This window comes from Strix uralensis, chromosome 22 (genome assembly GCF_047716275.1).
Source record: "Strix uralensis isolate ZFMK-TIS-50842 chromosome 22, bStrUra1, whole genome shotgun sequence".
Lineage (NCBI taxonomy): Eukaryota > Metazoa > Chordata > Aves > Strigiformes > Strigidae > Strix > Strix uralensis.
Window position 1 is genome coordinate 10,892,040 of NC_133993.1, and position 12,734 is coordinate 10,904,773.

At 40.5% G+C, this 12,734-nt stretch overlaps 1 protein-coding gene across 1 annotated transcript; it reads right to left on the bottom strand.

Moving 5' to 3' along the window:
• Positions 1-1,249: 1,249 nt before the first annotated feature.
• Positions 1,250-11,562, bottom strand: KRT23 (keratin 23). The gene is made up of 8 exons (XM_074892124.1): positions 11,149-11,562; positions 7,541-7,623; positions 5,949-6,105; positions 4,170-4,331; positions 3,957-4,082; positions 3,006-3,226; positions 2,049-2,080; positions 1,250-1,388 (listed from the first exon to the last, which is right to left on the bottom strand). Exons 1-8 carry the CDS (start codon positions 11,560-11,562, stop codon positions 1,285-1,287), a joined length of 1,299 nt encoding a protein of 432 aa, XP_074748225.1. The 3' UTR covers positions 1,250-1,284.
• Between the last annotated feature and the right edge of the window lie 1,172 nt (positions 11,563-12,734).

Consider the following 12,734-nt stretch of genomic DNA (forward strand, 5'->3'; position numbering starts at 1 on the left):
GCAAGTAACAGGAATCCTTTATGAAAGTCCCTTATGAGTAGGTAGGAAAGAGCACAGTGACAATTTTGCTCATGACTACCAGACTGCCCTGAACACAGTGTTTTATATGCAGATGTTGACTTTGGAATGCAGATCTGTACAGACACTCATTATGCTCCATCTTGTCTCTCTTTTTTCTGCTTTACAGTCTTCCTCATCTAAACAGTCCTGATATTTCTCTTTTTCTTGCTCAGTTTTTAGCTCTGCGTATCACTGGAAATTCTCCTATTGCTGTTAGGGTCTCCTGCTGAGGTGGTGACTGGGCGGATGTGAGAAGGGGGACAAAGCTTGGATTTGGCCGAAGAACTTGGGCCTCTCCCCTTACGTTAGTAAGCCTTGGGTATACCAGTCTGTCCGGACTGCAGAACCCATCACCAAACCCAGTGAGCATTTATATGAAAGCAAAGAACTGAAACGGCTTTTTGAATTAAATGGGTCACTGAGAAAGAATGAGAGTATCTGGAAAATACTTCTAATCTTTGAAGGAAAGCGTGTAAAGATGGTTAAAAAGCTGAAGAATAAAGAAATGTTTCTCGGGTGACTATTTTATTTAGAGTGTACTTTACAACAGTCCTACTAATAACGCTGTTTTAAATGGTGACATTGGAAAGTTGTATATCGGGAGGTCTAACAGCTTTGCTTATGTAAATGTCACCTGTAACTTGTGGCACCGCTTTTCTTCTTGTTTTGTGTCCTTCCAGTTTTATACCTCCTGAAACAATGAGGCTTTTGCAGTCATGACCTGTGTCAGTAACACCCCCACTTTGGGCTGGTGCATATGTAAGAAAAAGCAAAATTGGAAAATCCAACAACCAGAACAAGTAATGGAAAAGAATTTATTGGCTGCAGTGAGGTATATGATGAGAGACATAAGACCAGGAGAACAGTTGAGAGATTATTCACTTTAAATTACAGTTAATTTGCAGAGCAATAAATGAATCACAGATGGAGATTCATGCCCCAGTGAGATGTGCATAATACATATATTACCAGCTCAGCCAGTCATTTTCATCAAATAGCTTTTCTTCAGTGTTTTGATGACTAAAATTTCTTTAAACTAACAATATCAGCTATACCCAGCTCTGTATGGCACTTTTCATTATTAGGCTGCAAATCATTTTAGGAGAGAGTTCACTGTATCCCTATTTTACACACAGGGAGACCAACACACAGCACGTAGTTGCACAGAAGGGTTGGCCGAGCTTAGCCCGCTAGGAAAGCCAGTAGGTAGCAGAACGTTCTCCTTCATGCTTGCTGGTGGATCTCGTTGATGGTGGAGGACACCACCTGCCCATTCACACTGTCATGGACAATTGCTTTGATCTTTCGATTGGTCAGCCCAGCGTGTTCTGAAAGAAAAAGCAAAGTTAATTACACAAGAAGCAATGCTGAGACAAGATGATGCAGGGAAAGCTTCATTTACAGAAATTTACCAGTTGCCTCCTCAACTGATTTACCTTCACATGTTTCCCTTTAAGCCAATACTTATTATTGCTCTTTGTGAAATGTAGTGCCAGAAAGTCACCCCGAGTCTCGTCCAGGTCAGGGCAACTGAATAATAGAGCTCCATCCCAGCCAATGCAAATCTAACTTCAGAGCGGATTATTCTAAATGTCTGTAGGTCATGTTCATGCCAGAGTATGAGTTTCCAGACATGCAGATTTTCTGTTTGTTCTTAAGCCCTAACACTGTTTTAGTCACCAAATGCCTCCTCATATACCATGAAAGCTTTAGTCTTCAGTCTGAGCTTTGGGCAACGTGCTTGACTAACAGAGGTCAGTCTGAAGATAGTCCACGAGTGGGCAGACACAGCAGAACGTGCTCTGAAGCGCAGCCCTTCACAAGCCTGGTGAATCAATGAAATTATTCTCAAATACGGCCTACATGAGAATTAACTGCCATGCAAACCTTTCATAGTTCATTCCAGTAAGATAAAAATCATTCTGAGTAAAATTTGGTTGGAAATGACAATAATTGTCACTGTAGAGAACAAAGTAAGGGATTTTTACCTTTAGCTTTTGATTCAGATTTTCTTGCTATCCTGTAAAGATAATAACACAGAGAAAAAATAATGATTATACTTACTTCAAGAAGTTATTAATCCCCTTCTTCTTACTGATTCTAAGGAGACCTCATACAACTATGAAAAGAGGTAAATTAAAAAAAAAAAAAGATGCTTTTACACCACGAGAATTTTTCCTCTTCAGTAGTCTTAGGTACAGACAGCCTCATCTGAAACTGTCCTGTGTGCATCCGTTGCTGCTTCTCCTGTGGACAGTGGCATTGCTTCCCCTGTGTTCCGAGTTGCTCGAGTGGATCCCATTTTGGCTTCTGACAAATAGCCCCGCACCTGGTGCCACACTGTCCTGCCTCCCTGAGATTTGCAGTGACAAAGGCCGCTAATCTTTCTTTTTCTGATTTTGTATACGTAAGACATACTTGGTGTGTGAGATGAGAGAGTAAAGAATAGAGGGCCAAAGATTTCCGAACGCAGAGCTTGTGGACAAGGCCGAGATGGGGAAACCAGACAAGCCATCAGCAGAGGGACATCCTGTACAGATTTTGTGTGCTGGCGTTTGGAACTGCACAGGCCTGACCAAAAAAGATCTAAACTTGTCTCCGGGCTTCTTTTTGATCTAGAACTTCTTTTGAAGATAGGAAATGACCATGACTTTTACTGAAATTGGCTTTTTTTCCTATGCTGAGATAGACCTGCTGTGGGAATCTAGATTTTTTTTTTAATAAAAAGTTATATTAATTTAGGTAATCCAAATTACACGGATACAGGTTTCTCTGCATACTAAGTGGCTCAAGCTTTTTATTATGATCCATCACATTAAAATACCAACCCTTGATGTAGCGTGGAACTCACAAGCTTTGATTAAGCATAAACAAACAAACAAGTAAATAACCCGAATATGAGAACTCTCTTCTCATCTATTCCAGTCAGGGCGGCTTTGCCTTACCCGTCAACATTCCCTTCCAGCAGCAGGCGGTAAGTGGAAATTTCCTTCTCCAGGCGGGTTTTGATCCCAAGAAGAACCTTGTATTGGTTATTTTGCTGCTTAATGTCATGACGAACCTGGCTTAGCTCTTCCTCACATTTGGAGATTATCTGCTGCATGTTTTGAAGCGCAACAGCGTAGTAATTCCGAGTGTCAGCCAAGGTGTCTTCCAGCATGTGTTTCTGACAGAGCAGATAATACCAATACTACGATTATTATTTATGTGGTAGATATAATGCAGAAATGCAGCACATTTGGTCTCTAGCTAGAAGATTGCAAAATTAAGACTGTGGTAATTTAAACACTTATGCATTTGCATGACTATTCATGTGAAGACAGCAGAATCACAAAGCTGTGTCATGTGTGCATAATGAGAGGCAAAACCTGCCTAATTTATCCCTGTCATATTCCTCCTGCTCAAAAGCTGTTGACTCTTTTGTCAGTTCTGCATTTACTGTCCAGAATTGCTCCAAAGTCTCCAAGTCCTGGGTATGTGAGCTTTAACCTGTACAGAGCTGAGTAATATTTTTGAAGATTCCCCACAACATTTTTCACAGTTCATATATTTCATGCATTATAACAGAGGTTGTAAGTACAAAATTTGTATTACTATCTGTCTTCTTGGACATTTTTTCTTTCTAGATCATGGAGTCAGCTGTCTGTCCCATCTCTTCTTTTTCTCATCCCCATTTTTTGTTCTAAGGAGAGACATAAATTGTTCTCTTCTTGGTGATGGTTGCTGAATCTATTTTGCATATTCTGGCAAAAAGTCAAGCAGAGTCCAAATTCCAATTTCACTGATACGTAATAAATCTATGCTAGGCTATGGACTTAGATTAAGAATTGGTCCACAACAGTTTCTGAGAACATATGAAGTAACAGTGACCAGTCAGAGATGTCTGCAGTAGATACCTTACTCATCTGTGCCTGCAGCTCTATGTCCAGGGACTGTAAAGTTCGGGTTAGGTCCTTGATCTCGTTCTCATTGCGCTGTATCTGTTCTGGGTTAGGGGCTGCTGCCAGAGACATAGCTGCGCTCTGTGGGGCAGAAGCAAGAGAAAAGCTTACTGATCCAGTCACGTACAGCACCAGGGAGCTTGGAAATGAGCAGAAAAGGGCTGTTACCTGTTCTTTGTACCAACTGTCCAGGCTTTGACGATTCTTTTCAATTATGGCTTCATAATCTTCTCTTATTTCTGCTAGAATCTTGGCTAAGTCTTCAGGAGGTGCTGCATTTACTTTTACATTGACTTTGAAGTCCTGTGATGAGCGATTTGCTTCCATATCCTATTCATATATTAGCGGAGGAAACAAACTTGTTTGTGAAAATGGAAAGTTTTCATTCCTGTCTTGTCTTCTTCAGTCTCATCCTCTCACAATACCCAAAATATTTTTTTTGCATTATGATAGGTTAATTGTTATATATAGTCAGTTAACACTATTTGGAAAATTTATACATGGATGATACTATGACGTGACTTAAACCAGTGACTTGTATGTGATTCTGTGGCAGAACTGTGCTAGAGAACTCAACAAAAAACAGTGAGAAGGTCTTTTCATATAATGTTTCTGGAAGATATATACTTAATGAAGAAGCACTGGCATTTTTTATTTATTATCTATTAGGAACTAAGAAGAAAAAAATTAGCTCTACCCCAGCCGAAACCAGGACACCTTTGATGAAAATCTAACAGTAATTTCATCTTTCTTACCCTGTATGTTAATATTTATGGAACTATAACTAAGTTTACAGGAGAGTAATGTAAAAGTTCTATGTAATTGTTAAAGGAATAATTGGATTAAAGCATATAATTACTGTGTAAACAACATAATTACAGGACAAGTCAGGCAGGTATGGTAACATTCCTTTTGGTGTAGCACAATCGTATGTGCTAGGTACCATTTTCAAAAGCGCCCAGGTAAAGTAGCATTTCAGGGTATGACATCACGGCCTCCAAAATGCAGATCAGCTGGACGCACTGAGGTCTCTGTTGGTTGCCCTGCTTCCAAGAACTGTTTTATTGTAGCTGTTCAGTAGTATCCTTGGCTATAAGGGGATCAGCTTCACCTTCTGCTCTGTAACCTTTTGTTTCTGTTCTCCACTTTAATAATCCACAGAAACTGAGTAGGATGTCTGGTTCTGCATTAGGTAATAACTGAAAACAATATCAGATCAAGCAAAATGAAAACAGCATGTTGTCAAGCAGTGGTATTATATATGTGGGAATAACAGAGACCTCTGTGGGATAGTTCTGGAAGAATTCAGAGAAGCATGTTTTTTGACAATTATTAGGTATTATCTAATTATTGCACTTAGGATTTTGCAAGAATAAGTAATTTTACTTGACTTCACCAACGATTCTTTTTAATTTTGATCCTTCAAGAATTCAAGGTCTGTTTAGCTCAGGTCAGCCTGCTCTAGGTGACCCTGCTTGAGCTGGGGAGTGACCTCAGGAGGTCCCTTCCAACCTCAACCACTCGGTGCCTCTGTGATTCTGTGGAATGATATATCCAGAGTTGAGGGAAAAGTCTGTCATGAATAAAACTCAACAGCAAGCAATAATGTTTCCTATTGACTTGAAATCTCTGTGTATTTATATCTAAGTATTTCTGAGAACATTTCTGTCGAATATGTAAGTTATTATTAGCTATGTGTGACAGATGGGTAGATGACTAGAAAAGAGTGGGAGAAAATACAGCAATTTGTTATCCTTTCTGAATCCCAACTTAACTGGTAAAGCAGTACACATTTTGTGCCTCATCTGACTCTCGCTGTCTTCTTTAGAAACACGATTATGTTCTGAATCATCAATCCCATTTATAGATTGTGGATCTTACTCAAAGTTAATTACATGGTAGCAAAGATCTGTGTGATAGGATTTTACCAAGTGGAACTTTTTCTACCTCCTCATGGTCTTTCCTCCTGAGGATGTGCTCTTCCCTCAAGCCCTCAATTTCCATTTCCAAATCTGTTGTAACAATGGTCAGGCCGTCGAGCTCCTTACGCAGGTTCTCAACATCAAGCTGCACTCCCTGCCTGCGAGACTTCTCTGCTTCGTACCTTTGTGAGGAAAAAGAAGATAAAGCATGCGTGTTGAGAACAGACTGCTTCTAACCTCTTGTATTAGTAGTATCAAAGAGAAGTAGACTTGTTCAAGTCCTCTAAGTAGGGAACTCGAGAGAACAAAAAACCAAGGAAACAAATTCTGTGTCTAAAATATGTTCTTTGAATATTCTTGAGTAGTCTTAAAAATAAGGTGGGTTTCATTACTGGTTTTCTTTCTTCCTCACAACTCCTCCTATATGGTATGAAATACTTCCTCTTTCTTTCATTTTCCTTTTTGCATTTTAACATTCACCAGGTTGTGAAAGCTTTGAGAATATGATTCTCAAAAATTTGCCAATAAGGATGTGAAAACAGTATCAACAATTAATGCTTTCTGTAGATTTTCCAAAACTATAACTTTTCAGTACTCCAGAAAATAGGAAAAATGTCACGGAAGCCAGTTATTAACATTCCTCTCTACCCTCTTGCAGTTTGCCATCTGTAGTATGCCAGAGTCAGAAAGACGCTGCCCTGTCTTCCCTTGGGCATACCAACCAGTTTTGCTCCTCAGAATCCCTCCCTTTACTTCATTTTTGGGGGCAATATTGATGTTTCTACATTCAATCCATCAGACTCATTCTGCGATTCCAGCCTCTCAAAGTAGTTCCACTGTTGCCTTTTTATGACACTACTGAATGATAAAGAGAGGAAGGCGAGGCTAGATGAGGCCTACAGTGTTCAGAGCCTTTAAGTTTGTTACAATATTACCAAAAGCTGAGAGATTTTTTTAACAGCTGATCATCATCTGTTGAAAATAAGACAAATCTTCATGATTTCTAAGAAGTCCATGTTACAGAAATGTAAATTCCTTTCCTTTGCAAAGATCTGCCCGGATCTGTCCAAGCGTTTTGGCTTTCTAGTTGGTCTGAGAACTATCCTTCAGCAATGTACCGAGAAGTCAAACTGTGTGCTGGTAGCCAAGGAAGCACTGGCCCATTTACTGTGGCAAAACTTATGAGACTCCGAAGCAGAAGATACGGAAGGACGGGTATTTCCTGCGGAGCTGGTCGGAAGAGGTGATAGGTACAGGAAATAGATTTGGGCTGCACTGGGGAAGCACAGTGCAGAGAAGGGTTAATTTGTATTCCCAGATGACACTTTTAAGTGCCTTTTGTCACATCAAGTGTCTGCTGTAAAACCTGCTCTTCAGGACCTGAACCAAGTATCATAAACAGGGTGACTCAAGATTCCTCAGCAATCATTTGTGGTTTTTACATCCTTTTTATCCTTTCTGGTTTTTTTTTTTTTTTTTCTGTTCTACATTGGTTTTATTTATCCAGTATCACCAGAAAACCTCAGTAAAATCAGTTTCATATTGGATTATCAAGAAAAAGCAATATTTTGCTTAATCCTCTTTCAAACGTAATCAGAAAACCAAAGAAGAGCTTACTTGAGCCTGAAGTCTTCAGATGCCATGTTAGCGTTATCAATTTGTAAAAGGATACTGGCATTGGTGATCTTGCCATCCTCAATCTGGAAAACAGAGAATCCAACAGGAGATTCAGTGTTGCCATATGGTGATGGTCAATAACCTGTGCTGGTTTAGACTCCCTGCTGCTTGTAGAAAGCATCTAAAGAGTAGAATTCCCATGTTAAGGAGAGTACATGAAAAAAACCAAGCTTAGTTTCCTGCTTCACTTAGATGTTTCTGCAGTTTTTGACCATAATACTACTTTTCTTTTTGTCTTACTTTTCTGGATATGAAGCAGGAGGAGTCATCTTATTCCTGGCCAGGTAGAGGATATGAATATATTACACAAATTTCATGGTATATTACAGAATAACAATCACTGTCTTCCTCTTTTTTTGTGAACTGATTTTGATTCTGTTTAGCATTGCTGGAAAAGCAGCCTTGGTCATCTCTAGGGCAAATTTCAGTAAGAACCATTAAGCAGTGTCTGAGTACAATCAGAATGCTGGAATTAATCATTGCAGAGATATAGCGGTGATGGCAGCAGCAACTCGTGAGAGGACCCCTCAATCCACCACGTGCTTCAGGCTGGAGTCACATGGATTGTCATGTTGAGAATATCACTGGCATCTAGTTGGCATGGTCCCTTCAGTTACTCACCTATAGCTGTACTGAATCACCCAGCAGCATGGAGTGATTACTTCATGTTTCTGATTTTGCTTTGGGATGTTGAAAATTGCCCTAAAAGGTGCAGGAGAAAGTGCACCACATCATTCATTTAGTGTACTCGGCACGCGCTGAAAAGACTTGTAAGTCCCTGTTAACATGAAATAGCTTTGGACTATAGATCTGAATATGAACAGCTCAATATCCCATTCAAAATCTGAAAGAATTCTAGCAGGAACTCATACACAATTAATCAGGACCTAATGACTGTGGGACATCATGTCCTTTCCTAACAAAGAGGAGAGGGAAGCACGGCTGCAGTTCCAACAGCTGCCTTCACTCAACACTCAGACAGTGAAACAAGGTGCGTTATGGCTGCACAGAAATCATTAGCCATTTCCAGAGCTCTCAGCACCTTGAAGGAAATCTTCCCACACCTGAATGAATCACAAGGAGACAAGGAAATGACAAAATTGTCCTGAAGTGTCAGAAGTTTATCTCTCACAATAAAAAGAAGGTACCTGTGGAATGTTTTAACTAATCTGTACATTCTTGAGCAATTAGCAGCACACCTGGGATACTGCCCTGGGACATGATCGAGGCCAGCTGAAGTACAGCAATACCCTAAATGTGCCGCTGCCTGGAATTTGTTGTCAAAGAGGCAATTCTTGATTGCATCCTTAGAGAATGGTAAATTTTACTATGGATGGTAAGAAGGCAATGAGAAAGCAACATAAGAGTTCTTCAACTTTGTGCCATAATAATTTATGTAACTGCTTTATGACTCTGTGCCATCTGAACAATTGTCAGTGTTTTGCCAACTGCTGTACGATACTGATTGCAGTTAGAGCATTTCAAACGTGGATATTTATCTGTTTATAATTTTACAGAATTCCTCACTGCATCCATCAGGAATATGGGTGCATCACTAATATTGATCTGCAAACCCGGATAACTTAATTAAGAGCTCACACATTATTATATATGAAATACACTCAAATGCCTTCTCAAACCAGATTTTTTTTCAAGCAGGCTTCTTGCACTGACTTCTTCCTCAGCATGTTTCGTGTTCTTTGTCCGACAGCCTTGCTCCTGTCTCCCTGAACGCGCTGTAAATCAGTTTGCTTGTTTAGCAGCACGAGATGTTTGTACGAGACATTTACCTGAAGAACTGGTGCTGTTTTACTTTGTGTCTGGGTTAGAATGGAGTCAGGCTGGAGCAAGGCAACCTGTTGCTCCATCTGGCAGGTTCATCGGAAGTCAGGCATCCAGGGAAGAGTGTGGTCCAAAACGGAGGACCCAAATGATTATATGCCTCCAAGTTTAGACAGCCAGTATATCATAGACTTTCTGGGTTACTGGATATAGGATCCTAAATTTTATCTAAATTTCATTTTAGGTGCTAAACTAGTTTCACCTCTTTCATTTATGGTTAATTAATTTAATTATGGTTAATAATTAGATGCTATATTTTCACTCATTTTACTGACAGTCATGGTGCTAATTGCAATAAATTACAGAGAAAGTAAAAATTCGGGGTTAAATCGCTGAATGTCTCCTGTACATAATCCTTTCATCGCCCTTCCTCCCCAGCGTGAGCACCACATGCAGTCAGTACTGGCTGAGGTGGCCAGTACTCTAACAGGTGCCTGTAGCCAGCGATGGCTAGTTAAGTGGTGAGCGTTAGAAGTGTTTTGGGTACAACCTACTCAAAAGTGAGGGCTGTAGCCCAAGCAGCATGTTTTTAGTCTTATTGTCTTCCTAAATCTTTCTGATTTATTAATTCCAAGTCAATGTGAACACATTTATATTCTTGATGAACAAGTTTTTATATCTGGATCAGCTGAAAAAAAAAGTGCTCAAGTGACAGGTCTGGAGATGGGTGACCTTTCTGTATCCTTAAAACAGAAATAGGTGCTGACAGTTCTGGCTCTCCTCACACATTGTCTGTGGTCGGAGTGCCTCATCTTCTGCCTGGAGGCAACACATTTAACAGTGAGCAGGGAGTTTGATCAAGTCCCTGGTCTCAGTCAGCAAAGATGCAGGGTAATACCATTTCCAAGCCCTTTTGAAAAAAATTTCTCAGGGTCTTGAGAATGGCAAGTAACTGTATTATAAAAAGTGGAGGGAAAATGACAACATTGCATTTGAAATAGCTTTGGTTTTTGCCTCATATGGCTATGTAAAGTTAATTACAGTGATTAGTCACACAGATGGTTACAGTGCTAAGTATGTTCATTATGAATACAGATTAATATTATGCATAAATTTGAAGACACGTGAGTTTGGGAGATTGAAAGAGTTACTGTTGAACGTTAATATTAACTACTGGCAGGAACCAGAAATTCTCCTTTTAATTATAGTGAAAACATCCACAAGGAATTTGTCACTGCTATTTTCTTAATTACAATGAAGTATTTTTCCATCTGATTACATAAGCTCATTGGACCCAAAACTCCTGCAGTTTCATTGACTGCTACCACAGGAATCAAAGAAATGAAATGCAACAGTCTGTCTGCAGACAGCATGCGCGGAAGAAGGCAGTCTCTGCAGTTTGCCTGCTTTGTAATTTGCTTGAATACCTGTGCAGTCAAAAAGACCAAATTCTGCCAGACCTAGTTACTCAAACCACAGTTTCATGTACAGAAGCGAACACTTGGCAGCGTACAAATCTCTTTGCAGTCTTTGCAGAATCCCCCTTGTCTCCTTCCAGCCTGCCCTTCTTCTACCCCATTCCTTCTACCCCTACCTTGTGAACACAAAGAATGTTTATGCCCAGGTCCTGTAACCACTTTCATTAGTATTCCTAACACTGAAAAGGTTTTATTTAACTTTCTTTAAAGGAAAGCCATCAGCACAGGTGAGTACCCAGCTCCCTAGAAGCGCATACAATGCCATAGTCACTTACGGCTCTGCCTTACCTGTCTTTGCATGTCAGTGACGTTTTGCTCGTATTGGTTGAAGTCGTGCCTCTTTCCATGAGACTTTGTCCTGTGCCACTCTAGGATGCAGCTTTCCAGCTGGGCGTTAGCTGCTTCCAAGGAGCGGACCTTGTCCAGGTAGGCAGCCAAACGGTCATTCAGGTTTTGCATAGTCTGTTTCTCATTCCCACCCAGGAAGATGCTTTCCCCATGGTGCTCGCCGAAGCCTCCCCAGGGTGCCCCTCCTCCAGTAGCCAGCCAGAGGGGTCTGGCAGAGGAGAAGGAGGTATGTGTGCTGCTGGCACCATCTGCACTTGAAGGTCTGTAAGAAGTTCCTTGCTGGGCAAAACCACACCCTGAACTACCCCTGAGGGACCCAGAAAAAAACTGAAAAGGGCCTTGGCTGGTACTCATGCTTAGTTCTGTTGTGAATCTAACCCAATGTTTGACTGACTAGCTCTGAGCAGCTTCTTAGCCTTCCCTAAGCAGCTTTATGCCTTTTCCTGTGGGAGTTTCCCTTCGATGAATGACTACAGCAACAAGATTGTGTCATCATGAAATGTGCTTCCTCTTGGTCAATTCTGAAGCATTTATGAGCCTGCAAACACTGTTGTTATTTGGAATCACAGCCACCTACCGGATCGCTTTCCTTTTGGTTGTTTTGGGTTTTTTTTTCTTTTTCTTTTCATATTATAATAGTGAGGTGTGGCTAAAATCAGTAGGTGTGGAACAGGATCAGCTTTGCCTCAGACTTTTTCTAACCCTGTAGTTAATATGTTTTCCTGCTTATGAGGGGAAGAGTATCATCCATTACAGAATAAATGGAGAGCTGGGGCAGGGATGGGTCTCTCAAGATACTTTTTCTGTTGTAATTCTCAGGCTTTAGAATTACAGCAGTCTGTGAATCCTGCAACGCAGCATGTTCTATCGAGCTGTATTAACGTACCGAACAGCTTCAGCCTGGGTGAGACATGAGGCTTTAATGAAGTTATCCAACCTCTGGCATTCGACTAAAACTCCAGTCCAAAGTGAGTAGGGCCCAGCTATTCCCTTCAGCTGCCCGTTTCCAGGTGAAATACCTGAGAATTAGGTACTTAGTATTTTCTACTGTTTTTTTCATTATTTGAGGTGCAGTCATATTTCAGTAGCCTTGTTGAAATAGATAGTAATGCAGGGATTTCTTGCTGTTACTAGTACTAATACTATTAAGATATTTACGTATATTTAGCTATGGAAAATATTTAGATTATGAGCTTGTAACAACACTCAAAAAATTCAAGTGATTATTTAAAGCTAGCAGCCCTAAAAATTGACCTGGCAATCATACAAAAATAGTCTTTCTCAAAAGTTTCAGTAACCTTCTGTCAAACTTCTTCCATCCAATATAGAACGGGCCAGTCTGGCTTCTGCAAAGATTTTCTTATTCCTCATGCTGATAAGTAGGTGGTAAATTGTGACGCGTTCCCGTGACAACGGCTGGGGTTATTGAATTTACCTGGTCTCAGAGTAGTTCTAGACCCCGGCCGAGGGGTAGGATAGAGGCAGAAGGTTCGGGAAGCGGTGGAGAGCTGAGTGGGCACAGGCTC

What these genes read in the sequence shown, in the direction of transcription:
- KRT23 (XM_074892124.1), bottom strand. Translation starts at nt 11,562, where the DNA reads ATGAGTACCAGCCAAGGCCCTTTTCAGTTTTTTTCTGGGTCCCTCAGG. An exon ending in TCACTGACATGCAAAGACAG is followed by an intron (nt 7,624 to 11,148) that starts GTAAGGCAGAGC and finishes TCTGTTTTCCAG; the next exon opens with ATTGAGGATGGCAAGATCAC. An exon ending in GGAGGAAAGACCATGAGGAG is followed by an intron (nt 4,332 to 5,948) that starts GTAGAAAAAGTT and finishes ATATATGAATAG; the next exon opens with GATATGGAAGCAAATCGCTC.